Below are 26379 nucleotides of genomic sequence, written 5' to 3' on the forward strand. Positions count from 1 at the left end.
AGTGGATAGCCCTCCTCTCGTCCTGTCCCGCCAAAGTGTCCTCGTGTCCAGCTGTTTACCAGGACTCCCCTCCGCATCTCTCTACTCATCCTCGCCGCCGGCAAGGGCTAGTCACAAAAAACAGCACCCAGGGGAACACACAGGATGCCTTCGCTTCGCCAAGAGCCAGGATAAGAGAGGACATGCGCAGGAGCGCCTGAAAGAGAGCATACGAAAGGAGAAATCAGCTGGTGCTGCCAGGACTTTTAAATTTCAATCTAAAGGCAATGCAATGCTTCTTTATGGAGAAATGGTGATTATGATGTGAAAGAATTCCTTTTAGGATTCGATTTATATAAATAATTATTTTGAAGGTATGATATTTAAATGGTTATTTGGATTTAGATATTATTTATATTATATTATATAAATTTTGTACATATATTATTAAATTAAAACAAATTAAGCAGCGCTAACAAAATTACTTTGTGACCAGCCTCAAAAACCGCCCTTTCGAGGAATTAGCGCTTTCAATTTCACTAGAAAACTGATGCCACATCATTATGGCCAATTAATCAATCACTTATCACCCGTCATAGCCAGAACATTTAAATACCCATCAATCAGCAATTTCCATTCCTGCCCAGAGAAGACCATGCTCTTCACCTTTTCTCTTGCAGTTGACTGAAGAATATTCGAATCTATCTGAACCAAGTCGTATCTGCTGAAAACTCGGCCAAGAGCACGAGGAGCACTTCAACCGACGACGCATTCCGTGGTGCGTTCTCAGCAGTGGACTCTCAATGCTCGATTCCGATTCCCAGTTCTCGGGCTCTCATTTTCCGGCGCAGTGTCTCCGTCTCCGTTCAGTTCGCTGTAGACATTTTCCCGGTGCGGACGTGCGTTTGGCGGTGGAAATTGTCGAGCACGCCGAAAAAGAAAATACCACAAATAGTTGCGCTCGGTGTAACGCTCGGTTGCTGCGGTTTCTACGGTTTCTGCGGTTCACTTTTCGGTTCATTTTTCGGTTTATTTTTCGGCTTGTGCACTCTAATTTCATTAGCCGGAACAGAAGGAAAGCGTGGAAATGGAAGTGTGCCAGTAAGCCGGAATCCGCTGAAGAAGTGCGTAAATTATGACATCGGGATGGCTAGAAAATAGAAGAGAGCGACCGAGTGTCTCTTCGGCTGGCTCCCTGTAACCCAGAAGCCCAAGTGTGTGTCCTGATAGCATCGCCTCGCATCGCAGAAAGTAAAATTGGGGCAAATGCCTGCCCCAGAGGGGAGTGGGGTGTGGTGGGTTGGGGTGTTTCTGCCACTCCCACCACTTGACCGCCCCCGCTTAAAGTGCTCCTCGTTGTCGCAGCCTAATTAATTCAATGGCCCCACTCTGCTGCACCTAAATTTAGGGCTGGCAGAAGGGACGCCACTTTTTAAATTCCCATCCAGCTTGGGGGATATTTTTACTCCGGGCGGAACCCGAAACCCGAGAGTCCCCAAAAGGACAGCAAACTTTTTATCGAAGCCCAAATAAGTTTCGTTTTTGAACTACTAATTGCCCGAAAGTTACTTGATATTTTTATCGCGGCCCACAACGCATTATATTCCTGCATTTGCACGCCATTCATAGAGCAAACAACTTTTCGCTGGGTTAATTATTTTTAAATTGCAAAAACATTTCATACGCAAAGCCCCGCAGAGCAAACGCAAAAATATATAAATAAATTTCCGCTTTTCATGGCCACACAAAAATGAGCGACAAAAAATCGGCAACGCCGATTTTGTAGGGCAAAAACCCCCGCCGACAAATAATAAAAAAGAAAAGCCAAACAGGCCCAGGGAGAAAAGTGAATTCGGATTCGGAATGGCATGGAAAAGTGTTCAAAACCGAGTGACAAGTGCGATTCGAGGGAATCTTTTTTCAGTGACAGCCCGAAATGTGCGAGAATTTATGATGCATTTAATTAAAACGAATTTCGGATGGTTCGGAACAGGACGGGACAGGACATTTGCTCGCAAATTTAATGGTCAACGTAAAGGACAAAATAGGGACCCTCAACGAGGGCGACAACTGCGCCCAACACTGTGCTACAAAATTTAAATCCATCTTGATGGTTAATATGGATTGTGTGATACCTAAGTTAAGGAGGTGCTAAGGAATTATCTTGGTGTCTATGCTATCCTATTTATTGGATAGCTGCTCACTTTGAGGTACCCTTATATATGGCTTGAGTTTGGTAAAGCCAAACGCAAGTTGGATTACCAGACTTGTATATAAAGCTTCTCCCAATTGTTCTATATAAGCATTCAGAACCGAATAAAAATCGATTTATTAGGAAGCACAACCGCCTTCGCATGACTAACTCAACTCGACTCGCGTTGCGACTCCATTAAAAACTCCTTACCGCCGACGAAGTTTCCTGCGGCTCTCCGGTTTCCTTGCCGCGTGCCTACTGTAATTTGGCCATGTGTTGACACGACCACCTATTTGAGCACCAGCAGCCCCGAATTCGTAGAACCCATCCAGTAGAACCCAGTAAAACCCCATAGAACCAGGAGACCAACCTCTTGCCGATTGCGTGAGTCACATGTCAGCGTACTGCCAGTGCTTTCCAGTATGCCGCTCCATCTCGACCACTTCACGTCATGTTTTGGCCGCCGACAAACATGACATTTTACGGTTCTTTTATGCTTGCCACATGTCACGACACAGTTAACTGCCGCATAACGCAAAAACACCCCGCACAACATAGCGCAACTCAACTCAACTGAACTCAACCCAACTGAACTGAACTGAACTGAACCGAAGCGAACCAAACCCAAACCCAAACCGCAGTAGACACATGAGGCTGTGGGAGACGCACAGGGGTAAGGGCCTCCTCCTGGCGAGATCTATGACATGGCTGTGCTCTGGAAAACATATATGAGCCGCATATATTTATGTGCACATTGGAATACTCGCATATTGGCCGGCCAGCTATGCAATTATGCAAAAAGGGGGCGGACCTCGGGCTGTGTCAATCATGGGGAAATTGAAATTGCTGTCGACAATCGTGAGCTTTTGGGGTTAAAGTTGGGAAAACACTAAAGGGACATCAATTGATGAAATGCCAGGTGATGTGATGGGTAATGCCTCGGGGAATGGAAGCAATCTATAGATAAGACTAGGTGACACCCCTTGTTGCAAGCACGTTCCATTTCCTCTATACTTTATGATAAATCATTTCTACATATATGCCCAGTATCCTGCGCATACCAGGTACCAAATGAAAAGGATAACCCTCAGGTGCTGGAGGACATGCGACTTGCCGGGGTTGACTCTTTTATTGCCGTCACTTGAGCCAATATTTGCACATTTCAACAATGTTGCCATTTTTCCACGTGGGCGTTACCCCTTCCGAGTACCCGAGCCACCCCCAAAACCCGTTCCGAATCCTCCTATTCAGCCATGCATGCTTAAATGTAATGAAATATCCTGTTCCGTCTCCAGGATCCCCGTCCACCGCCAGTCGGGTCGCATAAAAAGGCTCAATTCAATTTTTCCACACCCCAACCCGTGGAGGATCCGCATCCGGATCCGCCTGCCACCGCTCCTGCTCCAGCTCCTGCTCCTGCTTCTGCTCCTGCCCAGCTGGGATTCGGTCTGCTGCCAATTCAAGTTGCTATTTTCATTAGGGAGTCCAGACCCCGCAGGTCCTTCAGGTGCTCTGCTCGCTCTACACAATGCTCAACTCGTTGAGCTTTGTTGGAGCCAACCAAGTGGGAAGGGTCCTTCATGAAGGAGAGTCGGCGGATGTGGACGTGGATGTGGATGTGGATGTGGGTGCTCGGTGCATATAATTAAGTCATCCGGTGGGCGGGGCAGACGCCGTGCATCATGTATGCTCGGAAATGCTGCAGAAAGTTGAGCAAATTATGTTGTAGCCCACCGGTTGCAAGTGGAATTCGTGGCTTGATAAATAAATTATTTCACTTAGTTATTCCTGGCTAGAGAGATTCTAATTATGCTGCGCTAGATTCTGAAATTTCTAACTTCCGTACTTTATTTCCCAGTGCTACAATGTATTTGCTCTTTTAATTCATTTTAATGAAGCTGGGTATTGAATTTCATATATGCCAGAATCTTCTGTTTAAGAATAAAAAATATATTAATTTTTTGAACCTACCTAGACATCTTTAAGTTAAGCATCTTTCCCGGATCCTCTGCATTTTCTTGATCTTTCTCATTTCCTTTTCCATTTGCCACTTCCATTTCATTTCGCAAAGCTCCTTTGAGCCCCTGCGCAATCTTTCATTGCTTCGTGCCTCTTTCACTTCAATTCCATTTGATGCGCCACAAGATTTTCCCCGCCACACGTTTCAATCGCTTTCCGCCCATTTTCCACTGCAACGTGGCCACGTGTAATGCGAGACTGTGAGTTGTGAGTTGTGAGAGGCCCGTATAAATGCTGACCACTCCGTGCACTTGCTTTTCACTCGCCTCAAGCCCAGTTTCACTGCTTCCCAGTTTCCCAGGTACATATTTCCTAACTTTCATGGGCTTGAGGTCTGGTTCCTTTGTTATTGTTGGCTGCGCACTTGAGTTGTTCGGCTAGCCCTTTATTGTCCTCCGCCCCACCCCACCCCGCACCCAATCCCCTCCGCCAACTTGGCGCAAACCCATTTGGGCCTCGACACGTGAACGTGTGCAAGTGGCCCGCCCGATCGCCCCTGGCTTTTTCCCCGGCACGCGATGCACTTGGCCAAGATACCTCGCCCCCCTCCGCCCCTTGGCCACCTGCCCTTTTGTAGCTGCCGTCAGCTGCAACTGTTGGCAATTTCTTATGCCTACCCTGTGCATGGTAGGGGTATACGGGTTCTAATAAAGGCGAAACAGCTTCAATCAAAAGCGAATTCTTCAGCAGTTTAGTATGATTTAAGTAGTATATGTATGCGGCATGTACGCGAATTCTTTAGCATCACCTGATGCCAACATCATTCCAAGATTGAAGCGAAAAACCTAATAGATTGCAAGTTACCAGGGTAACTACTAGTCCGTACCTTGCGCAACGCCATTTACCCTGCCCCATTGTGCACAATAGACGGGAAAAGAGTTTGGAGGCCAGGGAAAATAATTTTCATGCTCATGGGCGGCGACGAAGTCGGCACTCGAGGGCATTTTTTACGAGATTCCTGGGCAGATTGGGGATAGGGGGGGAACGAGCTTAACTTTCCGAGTTGATGAATAATTTAATGGAAAAACACATGTTTCTGGGATGTGGAAGCCGCCGCCCAGGCAAACAAATCGGCCGTCGAAATTGTCTGATATGGAATTGCCTATTTCCGGCTCAGTCTGGCGGCAAAAGAAGTTGTCATGGGACTGGGATGTACATTGTACATACATAGGTAGCCAAAAGTTGCCGGACAACCAAGTTAAAGGGCTTTTCCCGGGCTGCTGTGTTTCGTGGCAACCGAGATAACAATCACAAAAAATGTTCGCTTCAGAGTTTCAAATTACATGCAATAAACATGGAGTTGCAGTCGGGAAGTTAGATAAACACAATTTGCTTGATGTTGAAGTTTCGCAGGTTGGCGCTGGCAAGTAGGCAACATAAATCGTTAATGAACGAAACTGAGTCGCTGGAAGGAAGCTATTAATTTTTCAAGGACCTTTGGTCGCTGGGCAACGCCATCTTTTTGATCCGAGCAGCTTAAAGCTGTACGAAATGTTTTAATTAATTTTTCACAATCATAATGCCAGACGTGAAGAGCAAATTAATTGAGTTTATGGCCTTGAACGCTGCCCAAAATAAAGGGGGGCTCGAAAAGGAAATGTTACCGGCCAGTGGCATTAAATTGAAATATGAACATGAAAGCTTCTGTTTTCCATTCATCAACAGGCCACGACGACCTTAGACATTAACACATTCACACGCCATGTTTTATGCATACACACTTTGCCGTAGTATTTATCAAAATAAGTGGTGGTTCGAAGGAATTGAAGAGAAGGGAGGACGTAAAAAAGAGGACGTGTCGGGGTCACCAACTTATCTTCATCTGGGAGGGAAGGAAGGCGACCAACCCTCGTTTGTCTGCCATTGACGGCCCTTAGTCCTCTGTTCTCCCTACTCACTACTCCCTATCCCTACTTTTCCTGTCTTCCTGCCATTTGGACTTTGGCCAGTCGACGATGATGCAGGACACAGCCGAAGTTGGCCCAAAGTGGGTTGGTGGCTCTGGGAGATGCGGCCATCTCCTTTCTCATTTCCTTCGCGCGGAAGTCCTTTTTTCTTCGTCCTATCCGGGACATTAGGGATAATCATTACGATGATAAGCACGAACGATTTGATTTCGCCCGTTTATGTGGCCGTTGTCATCGACGGCTTTGCCTCGGCTGCACTGGCAAAAATTTAAGTGGTGGTATTTTATCGAGCTACTACTCATTTCTGAGATGTGAAAACCTTACCTCTTGCTTTTTTTTTATCAGTGTGTGGGACTGTAGGTTAAGCGATCGGAAGTGCTGCGCGTATGCTTGTGTTTTGGCGCCTTGTTTGCTTGCCCGCCTTTTGTTTCGATAAGTGACTCAAGTGGCTTTTGTAGCTTTATTTTTATGGCGTACTCTTGGTGGTCTCAACCCCCAAAATGGAATAGTTCACAGCTCATTTTGTTTATTTCTATAGTTGGCAAATTTGCACACCGCCTTTGATTCGGAAACTTTGTTCTTTCGGCTCTTAATGCAGTTTTATGACAGTTTCCAGTTTTCAATTATAAACTTGATAAATGCATTCCGTCTTTGTGGTCTCCTTAGTTGGCCAAAAAATGCTCATTAAAGTTCGGCTTTGCCATTGTTAATCCACGGAAATCCCACTTTCCACTCCATCCATTGCGCAAATGTGTTTTTCGTTGAGCTTTTAAAAGTTTCCGCTTCGCATTTTGTGCCATGCCAAAAATTTCGTACTTCTGAGGACGCATTGTGCACTTTATTCACAATTCGTTTTTTGCGTGAACTTTTGCGTTGACCTAGTTTTCTTTTGGATTTTTTGTTCAATTCGCTCAGACAGCGCGGCGTATACGTAATATTCGGAAGTGGAGGCACCATGTTTGTGTGAGCGAAAACTAGCAAGCAAATTTGCTTTTAATTTCCCAGAGCCAAAGCTTCGTAGAGCATTTCAAATTCATGAACACAAATATTTGTCAAGCGAAAAGGGAATTGGGCGGGGAATTGGGCTCACTTAATGACAAACTAAGTCGAAATGTAGCGACAACATTTGCCCATACATCACGGGATAAAACGCGACTGATGGCTGGTGGCTGATGACTGGGCCCCAAGGACTCCAGGGGCGGAGTTCTAAGGACTTTGCCAACAAATGGCATCATCACTTTCACTCACCAAGCTGCAGCCAGCGAACAGTGCGGGCGGAAACTATAAGTCTGCTTCTATCTTATCTGTTATCTACTTGGTAAAGCGAAGAGCTTGGGAAACTAGAGGGCGAACTTGAAGCAGAATAACTAGCAGGACTGCCCTAAAAAATGTATATAGATTAACTACTTTGGCTTTATATTTTGATTCCAAATTGCAGATGGATATGTAAATTACTACCCATTTGGTAATCAAGATGGGAAGGTTGCTCATAATGCTGTGTGTCGTAGTGTAATTCTTCTTTCACCCATGCCACCCACCTCTTGGCTCACTTAGGTTAACCCACATTGACAATGAGGCAAACAACAGACAGTCGGCGCAGGGAGATGTTTTTCGGGGGAGGGGGGAAACAGACATGTTCTCCTTACCAGGCCATCCTTAAAAGTCCACACGGAGCACAGAACTCTTTCATCAGCAGAGCAGTAGGAAAAGCTGAGCAGAGCACAGCAAAAGCAGAAGCAGGTCTTCTTGCTGTGCTTCCATTGTGTCAACAAGCGAGGTCACCCAAAAGTGGGCGGAAAAGCGGTGGGGTGGCATTAACTGCAGCACGTTAATGTTATTGTAGGCGCGGTTGTCGCAGGCGACTGACTGACTTTCCCGCTTTCCCCCACATTTCCCCACCTTTCCCACTTTCCCTCTCGTTTCCCGCCGCGAGCGAGAGGAAAGGAGCTTTTGTTGTTCGGGCGATTAAAAGTTGTCGTCGTTGTTGCTGTCTTCCTTTCGCTTTTGGCCCCATTCGACTGACATCGTGGCGGGGCTTCCCCGTTCTGGCCCACTGCGCTGTTGTTGTTCTTCTTCTCGTTCGTGTTGTTGTGGCTGACCCGCTAACCTCAGAGCACACAAACACACGCAGGCACACACACACCCACACAGCACACACACCCAGCTACACAAAGGGAAAATTCATGAGAATGACAGTCCACCCACTTTCACCTTATGGCTTACACCAAACGCCATTGTGCCATCGAACTAAGGCCGTTTAATGCTCAACACGAGCTTAAATTGGAAGTTAGTACAGATGAAAATCAAGCTTTCATGAAAAAGGTTCTGAACGTCTTTAAACGGCTTAAAAACATGATTTACTTCAAAGAATTATAAGTAAAATGTATAGGATTAGGGTACTGCTCGATGTGCATTGCTATGCTGACCCATTTATAAAGGAATAACATGATTTACTTCAAAGAATTCTAAGTACATTTTATAGGATTAGGGCACTTCTCGATGTGCATTGCTATGCTGACCCATTTTTAAAGGAATAATATCCAATTCGGGTATTTTTTTCTCTGTATCCACACCCGCGATAGAAAGCAATAAAGCGCAGGGCGAAAACCGCCCACTTGGCACGGTTTCCTCGCACAATTACGGAGCAATCAATTGGCCAAGCTGTCAATAGTTGCCAATAAATGTATTGAGAGCACGGCAAGCGAACTTGGCAACGTCGTGGTTGCATTTTCCGATTTCCGATTTTCCGTGGGCGCTGCAGTGGGAGCCAAAAATCATAAGTAAAAACCATAAAAAAAAGTAAAAACTTATCTCTTTCCTTCCAGCAGCGAGGAGCCAATGAACTTGCTGACAACTTGAGACCACGTGACCACGAGGAGGGGCATCGCGGCATCGGGGAATCCCCTTGGGGCGGTCAAGGAATCGGGCCACCATGGGCGACCTACAGGCCACCATCGAGTTCGTCGTGGAGCTGCACAAGTTCTTCAATGTGGATTTGTTTCAGCGCGGGTGAGTCTGTCCTTTGAACTTACTTTTGAAAAGCACTCAAACTCAGCGATGTACTAATCCAAGGCGTTGAAAGTAATAAAGTATACATACCACGAAAGTTTTCTGAAAACGCCGTGAAAATTGATGGATTAGCGGGAAAATGCGTTAGTCAAACCTAGAGCTCTAGGCTCCAACTTTTCCATTTAAAGTTTTGCAAAATCTACATTTGTCATCGTCAACTAAAAATCTAAAATCAATAAACGCTTCCAAATTGGCTTCCTGCAATTAGTGCCTTTGTGTGCAGATTGTGCAGATTGCCAACGATGATTTGCACTTCGTGATTACTTGTACGCAAACATTTAAGAAATCCGGGCCAAATGCGAATATTACACTCGTTTCCCCCTCTATTGGCACAAAATATTTCAAATAAAATTGCTAATTTTTCCCCCAGTTGCTGAGCACGTAACACAGACCTTTGAAGTGCTGGGCAAACCAAGTGAAATGCAGTGCAATAAGCAAATAAAGACTGCCCAACCAATCAAGAGTCGGTAAAAAAAGGGGCATGCAGACATGTGTACATACACGTATGTACATATAGTGACCGTAGCACTCACTAATTGTCAGCCAAGTGTTTATGGGATTTCAATTTGTTGCTGCTGCTCTTGAAGAAAACGAACGCCGGCCAACGGCTCGTGTTTTCGAAATACACAAAAGGGGAAAAAAGTAAAAAAAAGAAAGAAACGTGTGCCAGTGAAAATGAAAGAAAAATAGAGCATTTGTTTGGGCTGATGGCTGATGTTTGTGTCTGTTTTCCTCCGATTTCCCATTGTTCGCTTGTCACTGCAAATGGAGCTGTTGAAGACCGCAGTGTCACTGGCCGGCAAATCTGCTGGGAATCGAGGGTTCCTCCTCTTGAAGTATTTCGACAGCAAGTGGATAATTGCAGACATTCGATAGCTCAAAGTTGAAGTATACAGGGTATAGATTAAGTAAAGGAAATTGCTCTTGTTTTAGCGCTACAACTTATAGAAAATCATATCAAAGAACCCCCTAAAATCGAAAGTTATTATGGCTCACAACTGTTCCCTACTGTAAAAACGAATTTAATTAATCCCCCCACCTTCCCCCTTCGTCCACAGACTCTACCAGGTGCGCTGCGGCCTGCGTGTCTCCCCCCGCCTGCCAGTGCAGGTGGAGACGAGCATTCCGGAAGCCAGTGGACCCGGAAAACAGAACGGACACGCCAACGGGGCCAGCACCGACCACGGCAGCAGCGATAGCGAGCGGGGCGAGCTGTCGCCGGGGGAAGTGCCACGCCTACACGAGTCGTCGCCGGGGGGCAGCTGCTCGTCGGCCTCCGTTATCAACGGCAGCGGCGCCTCGCGCATCTTCCAGATACTCTACCGCAACGAGGAGGTTCCGCTGCGCGACATCATCCACTTTCGCAGCCACTTGCTTGGTGAGTGCACTCAGAAAAATCATGATCATACCATCATCATTGGGCAGCTAGTATTCGTGTGTTTTTTCAAAAGGTTCTTAACCCCTGAAGGCAAATAAACGGTGTTTTTTACGAGTGTGGCCATTGGCCAAGTAGGCTGCCGCATAAATTGCACTTTCGAGTGCCTCTTGCCAAGAATGCGAAAAGGCATCGCGTTCTTCCGCGTTGTTGGCATTGCAGAGTTGCTTCATTCCACCGAAAGAGTGACGGCCAACATTCTAATTTAACTCAATTAATTATATTCCATCACAAGAAGAGGAGATCATAATGCACAGAATTTATTAGACTGCTAAAGATGCCAAATTAAATTAAGGCAATGTCACAAAATCGCCAAGCAGCATGGGCTAGAAATGTGCACTTTGGCGAGTGGCAAGAATGCCGGGAATTCCCCGTTGCCGCATTGGTGGCACTTTGATGGGAATCCGGGGAAAAACCCCAGCGCGGGTAACCAGACACCAAATCACTCGACCAGCCAGTCAGCGGACAGCGAAACTTTCGGAGCCGAAATGAGTTTATTGTTCGATTGGAAATATAAATCAAATTGTCAGAGAACGGACCAAAGTTCTGCTCTTGGCCGAAAAAAGTTCGGAGCCCTGGGGATCGGGAGTGATTCGGGAGCGGAATGCATCTGACCACACGGGACAGATGCCGAAGACGTATGGCAGGACACAAACTTCAGCTGGGAAACTTGCTTTCGTTCCACCTAATTGCATTTATTGCTGACTGCAGCTAAAAGGATTTTTGCTGCCCTGGCTGCAATGCAATTACGGAAAGTTGGGAACTCCTTTTAGCAAATTCTCGGCCAGCAGCAGAGTGAAAACTTGGCCCACACCATGACCCAGTTTACATTAATAAAAGAAAAACAAGACGCCGAACGAAAGACAGACGGCCCAGCTTAAGAAATCTAAAGTAAACAATTTAGTTATGCATTACAAGAAGTGGATGATGGACTTGAAGGTGACCTATACAAACAGCAAAGAATATGGCATTTCTAAAGCAAGTTTCAGGCACATTTCTGATACATTTCATTTGAAGAGCACAAACAATATTAAATATTATATTATATATTATGCGCACATTGTGTACGCTTAAGTGCGCGCTTATAAAATAACCAATTTAAAAAATACTTGTGTACTTGGTAACCGCACCATAAAGCCCAATAAAAGCCGCATAAAAACTTAACGGGGCAAAAACATAAGAGAAAAATGGGCAAATCGAAAGTAAATTTCAACATGTTGCGGAGAGTGAGAAGCTGGCGGAAAATGCGGAAAAGCCCATGAAAATATGTACACACGCGGCGGCAACGAATGGAAATGTTGGATAAAAATATAAAGAGATATTTTCATTCGCATATTTATGGGTATTGTGTGAGGAAATAAAAGAGCGCCAGAGATTTCAAGGTGTTGAAGTGCCAGCATGGCGATGAGCACTTGATGGACGCCTAAGCGCCTCGATTTTGCTACGCCAGGATCCTTATCCTTATCCGTATCCTTGTAGCTGGTGGCTGGTAGCTGTTGCCTTTTATTTTCCGCCCGCCATCGCAGCCTTCGACAACAATAGAAACATCATCCACTTGGCTGCCGAGCAAAGTGATTAATTCATTTGGACAAGTTTGCCGGGCAAAGTGCGGGGAATCTAGAAAGAGCCGCAAACAAAAGTTACTTTTCAGTTGACAGCTCGCAGTCTGTTGTGGATGCCTCTCGCATGTGTGTGATTGTTGGGCTTTCCACTTTCCCCCCTTTCCGGTTTCCCGCCTTTCCGCTTTTCCGCTCCTCCTAACTGTGCAATTTATCTTTCGTATAGTTCGTACAGTGGGTTACTGCACCGCAGACAATAAAATAAACTGTGTCGAGCGGCGGCGAGGAGACCCTTGTGAAACCCTCAGCATTTAAGTTATTCCAGCCAAAAGCAATTGTCACCACGGACCACATGGCGGATGAGTGATGTGGCGGAGGACCCAGCAAAAATCTCAACAAGCCAAAGAGATCTTGCTGCTCTCCGTTCTTTTTATTGCCTTCCGCCATAAGTAAATCCCTATTTTATGAAAACAAATGAATTTTATGGCCCCACGGAGGGGCAGGCTGCTGGCATCCCAAGTGGGAGCCCCACAAACCCATAAACCTCCATCGACATGTGGAGCAAATTGAATTTGATTAACATTTTCAGCTCGCAACGACGTGGGTAGCTGTAGGTTAGATGGTCTCTTTTTGGGGGTGGAGCGGAAACTCGGATGATGGTTATTATGGAGTGGCAGGTGGAATAATCGCTGGTATTGATGAATATACACAGAAAGGTGGGCGTCTGCAATTCGATACGATTCGGCTCACTTGTTGAACATCCAGTAAAGAAAACCGCATCCACTTTGCCAGCGCTAATGGGTTGAGAATTTTAAATGCAAGCTAAGACATATTGGTAAATTTGTCCTTTATGAAGCCTGCAGTTGAGTTGCCCTAAACTTCTCATAGTAAAACAATTAAAGCCATGCATATTTAATACCGAAACATCTGCCTGCATCGACAATGAAACCTAATTGATTGAGTTCCCAAACACAACTAGGACAACATTTCCCTGACTCATCGATTCACTCGGTTTCCGGCCAACGATTTGCGGTCTTCGCAGAATTTTGACTTGTCTTTGTCGCAGCACCACTACATGGACATTAACCCATTTCTACGAAGGGTGGTGGGTGGCAGACCTATCCCCAGCCACAACTATTTCGAACTAAACGAAAATCAATAGAAAAACAAATAAGCCAAGACGGAATTGAAATGGGGTTTTGGAAGGGGCGGAAGAGGGGAATGGGGTATGCAGGATGTTTGCATGCAGGATTTTCTGCCGCATTTATCCCGGGGATTTGCAGTTCACTCAACCTCAAGACGGATACTCACTTTTTTTTCCTTCCCTCCTCTCATGCCTTTTCGATTTTTGCAGTTGACAGTCGGCACCTGAAGGAGTCCATTGAACGGGCCGAGTTCTCGCTGCAGTTGGAGCTCTGGTTCGGGGAGCAGAACGGGTCGAGCAGCCTGAATGGCAATGGAAACGGCAGTGGGATGGGCAGCTTCTCCGGACCCGCCAGCTCCGCCCTGACACTGGCCTCCACCAGGAACCTGCAGCTGAACTTCCATCCGGGACGTGGCCTTCACTACCATCTGCCGGTGCTGTTCGACTACTTCCATCTGGCGGCCATCAGTGTGGGCATCCACGCCAGCCTCGTGGCCCTCCATCAGCCGTACATCAAGTGAGTAGTGGTGTGCTCGAGGTGCACCGGGAAATAATAGTAGTAGTTATAATATTACTGGGTAGGTTTGCAGATAACTAAAACAGTTATAAATCAATTCAATTGCTGCTTACGCAATGCACCTACGTAGTCACTCAAGTTAACAATTCGAATTGCAGAGCATTGCATGCCAACGATTTCGCACAGTGTAGTCAGGGGCTCAAGTGTCAGTCGTTGCAGGAGATGCAAAGTGAGGATGACAACATGATCTCTAATGTCACCGTTGATACGGTCATATTTTTCACAGTAAATTGAACCCGCTGCGTGGGCGGGACGGGACGGGTCAGTGGGCGTGGTAGTCCCCCCCTTTTTTTATCGTGTCCTGTTGCGTGGCGACTGCTGCATCAGCAACGGGGGCGTGGCAACTGGCGGCCAGTTACCCGCACAAATCATTTCCAACTCATTAAAATTGCACACAGGCTCCCCAGGACGCTGCGCCTCCATTTCTGCCCACGGTTCGCACAAAAGGGAGAGAGTACAAAAAATGTCGAGGCATAAATTTTAATGACGCTCGCAATGCAATTGTGTCCTTTGTCCTTTGGCTCCTGGCCGGGTGAAGTTGCTGGGCAAAGTACACAACACGAAGCTTGCGCGGCTAACAAGATGCAGAGGCAGTTGCAGCATCCGAGGGGCGTGGCTGCATCCCAGGGGCGTGGTGAAGTGCATCTGCCGAGTCAATTTTTACGCCGTTTGATTCGGCAAAAGTTGTATCCATCCAAGATCCGCCATCCGCCATCTGCCATCCAGCATGCGCCAGTATTTCCGTCTTATTATCCTTGACAAAGTTTGCCTTCTTTTCTGTGAGTAATTCCTTAATCTGTTTTATATTGCTAAAAGTTGTCGGCAATTTTCGAGTGCAAATCCTCAGCTACTTCCCCAACCAGGAGCAGCTGGAGCAGTTTGAGGTCCTCGCACGAAACGAATCCTTTGGCAAACATAATATGAAACGGAATTTGAAATTCGCTTAGGCCGCGTAGTGCCTTCTGTCTCACTCGTGCGAGTATGAATAAAATATCATCTCATTGGGCTCTGGAATTCCTTGTTGACCTTGGCCTTTGCCCCGATGTGCCATACTCATCCTGATTACCACCAATCCCCGCCAATCCTCCAGCTTTCGTCCTCGTGAGCACTGCCGTAAATTGCCTGATTATCTCGGCCAACTGAGGTCCAATCATCTCCGCAGTCGGATTGGCTTACCAGCGGATTTTCGGCGGCGAAACTTAAACATAAACTTTAAGGATTAAATCTTTCGAAGACGTGGTGTTTTTACAATGAGCCATTTTCAGCTTAACAGAACAGAAATAGTAATACATACCACTTTCTACGATTATTCCGAATCACTTTTAGATCGGATTAATACTTAGAATATATTTTGTAATCCTCATTCTTTTAATTTTCTTTTGTATTTCCTTGCGTTCCACTAATTGGCAAATATTTTAGAACTTGGATGTTTATTATCATTTCATTATTTTGATTTGTTGAACTAGGTGAATGCCCACTTTTTGCACTCTATAGCTAGAAGAATATTGAAAAATGTTATTTTAAGAATTTAATAGATCTATTGTTTCGAAACTAAATGTATATACACAACTAACAAAACATCTAGAAATAAAATCTGAGTGGCGAACGTGGGAACCTTTGTTGCTGACAATAAGTTGCAGTTGTAATTCAACCGTTTATCATTTTCTATAACCTGCGATCCATTTATCTCATTTTTGTGCGTCAACGATATCGAATTAAACCCAAACACATAATCCATACCAATATCACTCAAAAACGGATCGCAACCGACCAATACAACACTGAAAACTGAAAACTGGTTGCGGTTGCAGGAAAAGCGTGTTCTCGTATATGAAATTCTGGTAAGAGCCCATCATAACTCCATCACAACTAGATCTCCGTAACTGTGTAAATTCCGTACTTCAATCCGCTCGGATCACGTAGTTGGTGTAATTTCTGTGGCCAGAAGAGCCTGTTTAATGTATACGTCTCCGTCCGTCCGTCCCTGGCCACACCTCCACTTTTATGTGTAATTTTATATGGTAGATATGCACTGGCTGTTCCCAAAGCGAAGGATTTAACTCTGGTCCTTTATGGCCTTCTCATTATTTTTTAGTGCCCCTCGCAGTTCGAAGCCGTGGAGTGCGGGCAAGCTGAGCTGCAGGGGAAACACTTCGCCAGGACCCTTGGAGGCGGTGTTCTTCGGGCCCCAGATAGGAGGCACCACCAAGTGCAGCGGAGGTCCTGCCGGCAGGCTGCTCCAGTCCAGAGCCATTCATCGGGAGATCTGCTGCTTGCTACTAGGTAAAAACTCTACTTTAGACTCCAAGTTAAGATATTTATACAGGAACTCCTACTTACAGGTGCCATTGAGCAACTGAAGGCCACTCTGAACGAGTTCAGCACAGTGCTACCGCCGAGCATAAACTCCCAGATTGGTTCACCGCCTCTGCGGGAGAATGACACGGGAGAACGCCTGCAACTTCTGCTGGACCAGGCCAAGCAACTCGAGGCGGAGGAGGATTTCGCCATTCGGGCCAACTCGGACATAGCCCAACTGTGCGCGGAGAGCATTTTCTGGTGGAGAAGGGTTCTGCTGGCCTCCAGATCCTCGACGGCAGTGCACACCCTACTGGCCAGGAAACACCACATACTGCGGGTGCGAAGGTTTGCCGAGGGCTTCTTTGTGCTGGAGCAACCGCGGCATGCGGCAGCTGCGGGTTGTCAGGACCAATCCAATGGGTCACCCGCACCTGGCCATTGCCAGGGATACGTGGCCATAGCGGAGCTGGCCAGGAGGAGTCGCTACCTGCAATCCCTGCCGCCGCTGCCAGTTCATTGCACCCCCATCGACGGTGACGCCTCGTCCCTGCCGCTGATCTTCGAGGATCGCTATGTCACCCCAAACAGCACCTATGCCAGGAGGAGATCGGGCAGTGATCCCCAGCTAGACGAAACAGTCACGGTGGTTGGCGCTCAGAAGAAGAAGGTGGACAAAACCCACTCAAGCAGCAGCCTAAATGGCATCAAAGACTGTTTGGCCTGCCATTTTGACTATGATTACCCGCAGACCAATGGCTCGGGCCCGGCTCATCCGCACGCCAAATGCGTGATCACCCCGAGATTCGCTTTGGGCGGGGAAGTGCTCCAGGCGAGTCTCACCATTGCACCCAGCAAGGAAGCAGCTCCGGAAGCCGCCGTTCCGCCCACTCTGCGTCACAATCTGTCCAGACACTCGGTCACCGGTTTGCTGGAGGATCTCGACCTGGATTCCAGTGTGCCAGCGCGGCACAGCAAGTCCCTGGACCAGCTCGATGGCTGCGAGGGACTAACCACAAACCCAGTGAGCACGACCAACAACCACACTCTACCCCGACTCCAGGCGGACGATCTGATGAGGAACATATGTGAGTTTCGGCAGCGGTATGGAAAGTTCGATTACCTCCACGAGATCAAGCTGCTGAATCCGCCCAAGCAACAGCAACATGCTGCTCCACAGCAGCAGCAGCAGCAGTGCAACAACGGTTACAACTCCCTGCCCAAGTCGATGGTTCCCCCGAGGAACTCCTATCCACCGCCTCCTCCCAGTCAGCACACCACCATGCCGAGAAGCAATTCCTCGCAGATACCTCGAGCCGTGGAGATTGCCCGGGTGAGGGTCTCCGACATCAAGGAGATGTTGAGGCAGGGTCAGCTGAGAAAGGAGTCCAGCAGCTCGGAGAGCGACATGATGCAGAAGCTCCAGATGCTGAGCTCGAACAGTGTTCCCTTCCGCTTGGAGGGAACCAGCAACAACAACACCACCAGCAGTGATCCCAACACCAGTGGCTTCAGTGAATCCCTGCCGAACTTGGCTCCGCCACCGGAATTCGACTCGGACTCGCAGTTGAGGCGGCAGAGGAGCAACTCTACCTCATCGCTGAGTGAGGAGAGTGGCTGGGTGAGCAGCCGGAGGAGCTCCCTGGCCATTTCCAGTCCGGATACCATCACCAGTACGGGTATGACCAATCGGCAGAGACACACCCAGCTCAACTTGGGAATGGGCATGGCCATGGAGACCCGCCTGAACGGCGAGCAGCTGAGATTGCGCCTACAAAAGGTCCTGGAACAGCAGCAGCTCCAGCAGCAGCATCCCCACAAGACCCGGAAAAGGCAGGCAGTGTCCTCCAGTCAGAGCAGGACTCCCGCTCGCCAGCAGACTGAGGTGCACAAGAAGATCTCCTCGGTGACGGTCAATATCAAGCGAGAGCGTTCCCGTTACCAGCTGGATAGACTGCGACACCTGCCCAACGGGGAGTCCACGGAGGTGGAGGAAATGGAGCCACCGCCGAGGAGGAATCGCCACAAGACTGCCTGCGAGAAGTCCAAGTCGGATTTCGATATCACAAGTCTGAAGGACATGCAACCATTGGATGCAGTGTGCTTGCCGCCTCCCCAGCAGTTCCAGGATCAAGAGCAGGAGATGGCGCTGGTACTGGCTCCACCGCCACCCGATGAGTTCCGGGATCCGCCACCGGAGCCAGCTCCAGCAGCACCCATAGCACCAGTTCCGCCACCTGCTGCACTGCCCCCAACGGGAAAGACCAAGATCGTCGCTTGCCATCTGCCGCCACCCTTGAAGGAACGCCAACCCATCGGAGCCATTGATAATCCAGTGTACCACATCTACGAGTCACTGCGTCCCATCTCCACGCCGGCCATCTTCAGCAACAAGCCTGTGCTCAAATCCCACAGCTTGGCGGAGTTAAAGAGACCCCAAAACCTCCCCAATCATTCCCTCAACCACCAGTGCAAGACGCACGCGATCAATGGCAATGGGCTGGAGAATGGTCTGGATCAGGAGCAGGATGAGAACAAGGAGAACTCCAATGGCCAGGTGAGGGCAACCAAGCAGGGCCACAGTTCCAATACCAACTCCAAGCACAAGCGCAAGGGCCAGGTGGCCACCACCGTGCAGGAGACTCCTCCCAGCATCTCGCTGCTGGAGTTCGAGAAGTACCGCGAGGAGTTCCGCAAGCAGATCAAGTACCAGGGCAGCATATACTCCGACTACGTGCAGCTGGCCTCCGAACTGCCCTACTTCTACATCAGCGACGAGTACCGCGCATTCTCGCCCAACGGAATGCACCTGGTCATCTGCGTCCACGGGTTGGATGGCAACTCGGCGGACCTGCGACTGGTGCGCACCTATCTGGAGCTGGGGCTACCCGGTGTGAATCTGGAGTTCCTCATGTCGGAGAGGAACCAGGGAGACACCTTCTCTGACTTTGACACCATGACTGATCGGTGAGCAAAAATCAATTATATCTCTTATTCTCTCTCCTAAAAATCTTGGATCGTTCAGGCTGGTTACCGAGATACTCTACCATATCGATAGCTGCGCCCTGAATCCCGCTCGCATTTCATTCGTGGCACATTCGCTGGGAACGATCATTGTGCGGAGTGCTCTGGCCAGGCCCCAAATGAGGCCCTTGCTCCCGCGCCTGCACACCTTCCTCTCGCTCTCCGGACCCCACCTGGGAACGCTCTACAACACGAGTGGGTTGGTGAACATGGGTGAGTCTATAAACCTACTTTATCAGCAGACGCATGGTAATTAACCAACGGTTTTAAACCTTCCGCAGGAATGTGGTTTATGCAGAAGTGGAAGAAGTCCGGATCCCTGCTGCAGCTCTGCATGCGAGATACCACCGATATGCGGAACAGTTTCCTGTACAGGCTGAGCCAAAGGAGCACCCTGCACCATTTCAAGAACATCCTGCTCTGTGGTTCTAGCCAGGATCGCTATGTCCCAGCGCACTCGGCTCGATTGGAGCTCTGCAAGGCGGCAATGCGGGATAGCTCCTCGTTGGGTACCATTTACAGGTTCGATTGGAACGGAAGCTTAAAAACCTCATGACTATAAAGACTCCTTTTCAGGGAAATGGTGCACAATATTATAGCTCCGATTTTGGCCAGGCCCGAACTGACTTTGGCCCGCTTCGATGTCCATCATGCGCTGCCCCACACGGCCAACACTTTGATCGGTCGAGCGGCTCACATTGCTGTCCTGGACTCAGAGTTGTTTATTGAGAAGTTTATGCTGATCGCAGGACTGAAGTACTTTAGTTAACCAGCTCACTAAGCCGGTCCTAAGGAGCCTAAGACTCTGCAAAGGTCTTTAGAAGAGTCCAAGTGAACTAGCCAAGTACAGAACACAGGCGAAAAATTCAACTACCAATTAATTTCATAAATTAAAAAATAGAGATTATATTCTTATAAGTATTTAATGATTGTATAATTAAAAAACTTTTGTTTTGTTTCTTTTTTTACATTTTTGTTTAGTTCCAATTAGTAAGGTATTTCTTGTTTTTCCCTCATTTGTAGACATTTCCTTTTTAAAACTTTCTAATTTTTAATTTGCTGTACTCATTGTCTTGTACGCGGAACTTTTAAATACACAGGGTACTCATACTCATCAGATCAGCCAAATAATTCCAATTGATCAGCGATTGGAACAAGGAATTTATTGAAGCAAATCGTTAGACTTGAATTTTTTACAAATGCAACTCTTTTGTAGCGAATTGAATACACTCAGATACGAACAAATCAAAAACCAAAGAATGTTTAATCAAAAACCTATAACCAAAACCAAAGTCAGCATAATGTTGAAACACACGCGTTAATGATAATTACATGTTTAGCTATAAGAGTTGAGCGCATACAAAGCAAAAACAAAAGCCAAAGACATCATAAGTAGTGTTAAATTCCAGTTCAAAACTATACACGAGACTTTTTCGAAACGGTTGAATTGCAAATGGGAAGTGAACGAAAACAAGAACGATCATGTTAAGTATACGTAAACTATCGATAGTAGTTGAGCACGGCAAGGAAGGTTGCAGGGTTGCATTTTGATGAAAGTAGCGAAATAGTGTTAGCAATTTTTAAGACTAATCAAAACACAAACAGAGACAAAATGGTTTTTTCCAAATCTTTTTACTGCTAGAAGAGAGAACAAATTTAGAAGAACTAGAGATAAAGTAGAGGTAGCGTTGAACTAGTCGAGTTGTTAGTAGTTGAGTGCATTAATGGATCGTCAATTAGGTGGAGGACCGGACGATGTAGAGGTTTGTTTGCAGATTTAAACTTTTCATTGGGGAACAAGATCGGTAACGTAGCGTAGAGCAGTTAGGACAAACAACTTTGCAAATTTATAGTCTAGTCTAAGCCATAACTCTGTGTTTTCTGAGCTTTTTCCAATTGCTGTTGTGAACTACTACTATTTGTGACCCTTCCAGAAAATGCATTCTTTTTACGTATATAACCGTCCTAAATGTTACTACTTTATCAACATGCTATGACGAAAAACGAAGTGTGTAACTGGTTTTAAAAATGTTTGTGTGCATCTAAAAATTGAATGTGTGTTAAAATATTTCCTAGGGCACCACGATTTTACTACATGTATTCGACCTAATTGTGCAAATTTCCCTAAGTTGCAGTTTAAATCTTTTCTTTACAAATAAAATATGCTAAAATCCAATTTTAGTGGAACATAACTCAACAGTATTCTATTTTTATGTGGGTGTACAGGTAATTTATGGAGTTCCTTATATAAACAGAAATATTTTCTTTTGAGCAAACAACATTGCTCTAATAATGTCATTGGTCATTTAGAAATAGTTGTCACATTCGAGGTTTGCAAACGAAAGATAACAAGGTTTCCTATCAAAATTGTATAATAATTTCCCCTGCAAGCAAGGGAAATCCCATTGTACGAAGCAATCTTATAATAATTTCCCCTTTCAAACAAGGGAAATCCCCAGTGTAGAAAGCGAACTGGTTCCATTAGATGGGCGGGTACTCAATGCCGGCGAACCAGCTCATCACTAACTTTCCGAGCGATTTGCCACCACTGAATAAAAGACTATGTGGCAACGCCGGCCACAGTAGAATTATTTATCTCCACAATTTAGCCACAAAAACAATACACAACAAAGGGACTCCCACAGATAAGGAGCTGTATTTCCATAGCCACACCTCCGAGATGTCAACGGCGGCGCGACCTCCGTCTTTGCGGCTGGGGCAGCAGGACCTCAAGTGCCGTTCGGGATGCGGGTTTTACGGAACCCCCCAAAACGAAGGATTGTGCTCGATGTGTTTTCGAGAAAAGTTTAATGATAAGCAGCGGAAGTTGAAGCGTAAGTCCCCCGCTTTCGGACGCATATAACTCTCAAGCCGATGCAGAGCGTTCAGTCATGAAGTGGTTCATTACAGAGAAGGCAGGCGAAACGGGCCCTGGATCCTCGTCCTCGGTCGCCACCTTGGATCGACGATCGCCACAGCATGCACACCTTCAGGGAAAGGCGGAGCAGCAGGTCAGAAAGTCGTTGGACAAGGAGCAGGACCACTTGGGAACCCTCCAAAAGAAAAAGTTTACCGCTGTGCTGCAAAAAACTCTGCAGGCTGGAGCCCAAAAAAGTAATATTACTTAGCACCCCATAGCACTGCCCTTAAAAGCCTATGCTTACATATTTCTTTCTTAGTTACCCAACAGCGTGGTCACGTGCCCGATCCCACGGAGGGCCAGTTCCTACTGCAATTGCGACAACTTCGCATTCCCGACGATGGCAAGCGAAAACTCAAGCTTGAAATCCAGCGTTTGGACAGCGACATCCGCAAGTATATGAACGGAAATGGCGGCAAAAACATCAACGAACTATCGGATTTGGTTCAAAATGCCTACACCAAGGTCTCAGACATTGTGCACAACGATCCCAGCTTTGAGATAGCCACCAACGAGGATCGTGATAGTGCCATAGACTTCTTTGAGAAGGTGGTGATGACGCAGAACCACAAGTGAGTCATGCGCAACGCAGATATCAGCGGAGTTTTTATTTCTAATCTGGGGAACTCTTCTTGGTTGCAGATTTCTCTTCAGTCCATATTTCACTACGGATGAGGACAGTGACGTGAAGGTGCAGAAGCGCATACGCCAGCTGAGCTGGATTACGGCCAAGCATCTGGACTGCAGCATCGACGAAGTCAACTCGGAGGCCAGGGATCTGGTTTACAATGCTATATCTGAGTTGGTGGGCATAGACTCGTACTATTCGCCGCAGGAGAAGCTGCAGTGCACTTGGCGCTGCTGCAGGCACATCTTTGAGCTCCTGAAACGGGCCACTGGGGGACCAGCCAGTGCGGATGACTTCCTTCCCGCCCTAATATTCGTCGTGCTCAAGGCCAATCCTGTGCGGTTGCACAGCAACATCAACTTCGTTACGCGCTTTACAAACGCTTCGCGGGTGATGAGCGGCGAGAGTGGCTACTACTTTACCAATCTGTGCTCGGCCATTGCGTTCATAGAGAATCTGAACGGCGAGAGTCTGGGCATCAGCAGCGAGGAGTTCGAGGCCCTGATGTCTGGACAGCAGCCCTACAGTACGCCCTGGGAAAGTGCCCTATTGGCCTGCGAGAGCCTTCACTTGATATCCGAGAACATGAAGCGAATGGAGATGCTGCAGAAAAGAAACGCCCTGATTAGCTCTGGAATTACTTCATTCGAAAAAGAGCTTATCGATTTCCAAAGAGAGGTGACAGAACGAGTGGACACCGTGATTGCCAAGGCCCCACTTAATCTGCTGCCCATCAAAACACCACCTTTTTTGATAGGTCAAGCCAGAGCTCACCTCCTCAGCGAAAGCGAGGCTGGTCATTATCAAGCAAATATGCTGCACGGTGGATCATTGACCTCCCAGTCGCTGACAGCAGTTGGTGGCTTAGCGAAGCCCACTGCGGCTTCTGAAGACACTGGATTAACCCTTAAGGACACCAGTATGAGTTCGATGGGTCGTCTGTCGCCACTTCAGCAGAATGTTCAGCCAGCCGACAACCTCTTCGCCTCTCCAATCTTCAATTACACCGCGTTTGATGCCGTCTCCCTTTTGGAGGAGCCTGTGTCCGAGGCAAACACAGACGTGCTCATGCTAGGCTCCGAGTTTCAAGGAGGCCTGACCAATATAAACTACGACTTTGACTTGTCGGATCAGAGTGGCGAAAACAGCACAGCGGATGAGTCAAAGCTGAATCTCGACGAATTCGACCCCTTGGCGCAGAAGAGCTCAGCTGTCCAGCCACCGCCGCCTTTGCCGGAGACCAGTCTGCTGGATAGTACCACGGATAGCCTTATAGATAGCGAAGTGCCGGCCACCGCTGTCCTGCTTCCATCCCCTTTGAAGCCCGAGGTGTCCAACTACCGGGGCTTCTCGAATTTCGATATTCCCAGCATCTCCTGCAACACGGGGGACTTTAGTTCTCTGGGTCATGACGGCGCGGATGCTCCCAAATAATAACTTGTTCACTGAGATCCTGAATCATGCAGCTACGCGAATGTAAATAGATATAAGTGAAATATTGTAGTTAGCCAACGCTTCAATTCAAATGTCTGCACATATTTATTTGTACCATATTGAACTAGCTTTACGGAAAGGACGTTTAATAAATGCAACCTAACACATATAAGTACTCAAGTTTTACAATTTGTTAAAATAAACGAATAACTAACAAAAAGATTTACTCCCCAGAGGCAAGTATGGTTTTCAAAAGTCCCGCCAACTTCGCATCACTTACCCACCGATCTGGCAGCACTAGCAAAGTCACCAGAGAGTTTGTTGTTTTCGGAATATCTCAATCTCCCATGATTTATTCTCAGTTTGCCTGCCGAACCGAACGGACGCGAGCCTCAACGAGAAATGGCTAGAACCGGAATTCAGATGCTGCTACTTGTTGCGCTGGCGGCGGCGATAAGTGGAGCAAGTGCCTCCAGCATCCCGGAAGAGGTGCCCTACAATCCGCTGGAACACGACTCCCTGCACGCCAAGCACTTCGATGGGGGCGAGCACAATGCCCAGTTTGACCACGAAGCCTTCTTGGGCCCCGACGAGTCCAAGAAATTCGACAACCTGACGCCCGAGGAGAGCAGGCGGAGATTGGGCGTCATTGTGGACCGAATTGACGAGGACAAGGACGGCTTTGTCACTTTGGCGGAGCTGAAGAACTGGATCGCCTACACCCAGAGGCGCTACATCGATGAGGACGTGGGTCGTCTGTGGAAGCAGCACAATCCGGATAACAATGAGACCATCAGCTGGGATTCCTACATGCTTACCGTATACGGCTTCATGGACGACCTGAGCACGGACGAGAAGGAACAGGAAGAAAACGGTGTGTAGCTAAAATCTTCTACGAGAATTTCATCCTTTTTAAGATAGAGAAATACTTTTTTGATGGGCGGAAACACCCAGTTTGTTTTCTAAAAATAATCAAATTTACTATCGTTTTCGTTTTCCAACAGGAGTCAGCTACAAGAGCCTGCTGAAACGCGATCGGTACCGCTGGTCGGTGGCCGACCAGGATTTGGATGACAAGCTCACCAAGGAGGAGTTCACCGCCTTCCTGCACCCCGAGGACCATCCCACCATGAAGGGTGTGGTGCTGCTGGAGACCATTACCGATCTGGACAAAGACCACGATGGCAAGATCTCGGTGGACGAGTACATCGGCGACATGTACCGATCGACGGACGAGGATGACGAGGAGCCTGAGTGGGTGGCCAACGAAAGGGAGGCGTTCTCCGTGCATCGCGACCTGGACAAAGATGGCTATTTGAACGAGGAGGAGGTGAAGCTGTGGATTGCGCCCCACGACTTCGATCATTCGGAGGCCGAGGCCAAGCACCTGCTGTTCGAGGCCGATTCGGACCACGATGATAAGTTAACGAAGGAGGAAATACTGGAGAAGTACGACGTTTTCGTGGGCTCCCAGGCCACTGATTTCGGAGAGGCCCTGGCCCGCCACGATGAGTTCTAGAAAGCCTAGATCGAAGTGACCCAGCATCCCTGAGATTAAGATTGATCCTATGAATCTCCCATTTCGCATGCCAAATAACTTTTAAACCTTGTCTAGACCTTAAGAGCATTGAAAGTGCATTATAAACCGACTCGAATGAAGGGGCTCCCATTTGTATGGCACCACGACTAATTGATTAGAGGTGATTTGTTTAATTGAAAGGCGTCCACGTCAGCTCTTGGAGCATCAATGGCCACGTCACCGGAACGAAACCCCATCCACACACACATGCGGTCACTTGACCTCTCGTCTTTGCCCCGAGTCACAGATACGCCGCATTTGCCTGTGTAACATATGTATAAACATAAATGGTTTTCGCTGTAGCCCGATTTATTTCCAGCTGCGAGAACATTCCAAAGAGAGGGAGTGCACCGAAAAAAACTGGGATGAGGAATCTTGATTGCCTACTTTTCCCACATACTTGGGCTGGATACTACATTTTTAATGTCAATAGTTAACTATATTTAACATGATCAATTTAGTTGCAATATGTTTAATAAAATGCTTTTATTAATTCTACAGAAACTTGCGTAAATGTAAATTTATCTCGGTGTAGAACAAGAACTGGGAGCTCTGAGAATCGGTTATTTTGTTTCAAGCTGATTTAGATTATTTCGGTTCTCGACTTTCGCCG

At 47.3% G+C, this 26379-nt stretch overlaps 3 protein-coding genes across 5 annotated transcripts; all 3 read left to right on the forward strand.

The window, feature by feature from the left end:
• The first annotated feature begins 927 nt into the window (after window positions 1–927).
• Window positions 928–21305, forward strand: LOC122616069 (protein FAM135B). 3 transcript variants are annotated; one of them, XM_043791338.1, is made up of 10 exons: window positions 928–1103; window positions 8925–9108; window positions 10227–10546; window positions 13517–13823; window positions 15695–15724; window positions 15979–16166; window positions 16226–19148; window positions 19207–19418; window positions 19487–19727; window positions 19782–21305. In XM_043791338.1, exons 2-10 carry the CDS (start codon window positions 9032–9034, stop codon window positions 19972–19974), a joined length of 4491 nt encoding a protein of 1496 aa, XP_043647273.1. In that variant the 5' UTR covers window positions 928–1103; window positions 8925–9031; the 3' UTR covers window positions 19975–21305. The 3 variants fall into 3 exon arrangements, with proteins under 3 accessions (XP_043647273.1, XP_043647271.1, XP_043647272.1); XM_043791336.1 differs by lacking the exon at window positions 15695–15724; XM_043791337.1 differs by lacking the exon at window positions 15695–15724 and having other exon boundaries at window positions 8928–9108.
• Window positions 21306–21775: 470 nt separating this feature from the next.
• Window positions 21776–24367, forward strand: LOC122615910 (rab5 GDP/GTP exchange factor). Its single transcript, XM_043791088.1, has 4 exons — window positions 21776–22039; window positions 22116–22319; window positions 22385–22697; window positions 22768–24367. Exons 1-4 carry the CDS (start codon window positions 21886–21888, stop codon window positions 24185–24187), a joined length of 2091 nt encoding a protein of 696 aa, XP_043647023.1. The 5' UTR covers window positions 21776–21885; the 3' UTR covers window positions 24188–24367.
• Window positions 24368–24529: 162 nt separating this feature from the next.
• On the forward strand, window positions 24530–26264 carry LOC122615911 (calumenin-B). Its single transcript, XM_043791089.1, has 2 exons — window positions 24530–25061; window positions 25192–26264. Exons 1-2 carry the CDS (start codon window positions 24590–24592, stop codon window positions 25704–25706), a joined length of 987 nt encoding a protein of 328 aa, XP_043647024.1. The 5' UTR covers window positions 24530–24589; the 3' UTR covers window positions 25707–26264.
• The last annotated feature ends 115 nt before the right edge of the window (window positions 26265–26379 follow it).

This window comes from Drosophila teissieri, chromosome 3L (genome assembly GCF_016746235.2).
Source record: "Drosophila teissieri strain GT53w chromosome 3L, Prin_Dtei_1.1, whole genome shotgun sequence".
NCBI classification, from domain to species: Eukaryota; Metazoa; Arthropoda; class Insecta; order Diptera; family Drosophilidae; genus Drosophila; species Drosophila teissieri.

Bases quoted from the DNA above. Each gene is read 5' to 3' on its own strand.
- LOC122616069 (XM_043791338.1), top strand. From the start codon at position 9,032: ATGGGCGACCTACAGGCCACCATCGAGTTCGTCGTGGAGCTGCACAAG. The intron at 10,547-13,516 runs GTGAGTGCACTC...CGATTTTTGCAG, and splicing joins CTTTCGCAGCCACTTGCTTG to TTGACAGTCGGCACCTGAAG. The intron at 15,725-15,978 runs GTAAGAGCCCAT...ATTATTTTTTAG, and splicing joins TTCTCGTATATGAAATTCTG to TGCCCCTCGCAGTTCGAAGC.
- LOC122615911 (XM_043791089.1), top strand. From the start codon at position 24,590: ATGGCTAGAACCGGAATTCAGATGCTGCTACTTGTTGCGCTGGCGGCG. The intron at 25,062-25,191 runs GTGTGTAGCTAA...GTTTTCCAACAG, and splicing joins GAAGGAACAGGAAGAAAACG to GAGTCAGCTACAAGAGCCTG.
- LOC122615910 (XM_043791088.1), top strand. From the start codon at position 21,886: ATGTCAACGGCGGCGCGACCTCCGTCTTTGCGGCTGGGGCAGCAGGAC. The intron at 22,040-22,115 runs GTAAGTCCCCCG...GGTTCATTACAG, and splicing joins TAAGCAGCGGAAGTTGAAGC to AGAAGGCAGGCGAAACGGGC. The intron at 22,698-22,767 runs GTGAGTCATGCG...TCTTGGTTGCAG, and splicing joins GTGATGACGCAGAACCACAA to ATTTCTCTTCAGTCCATATT.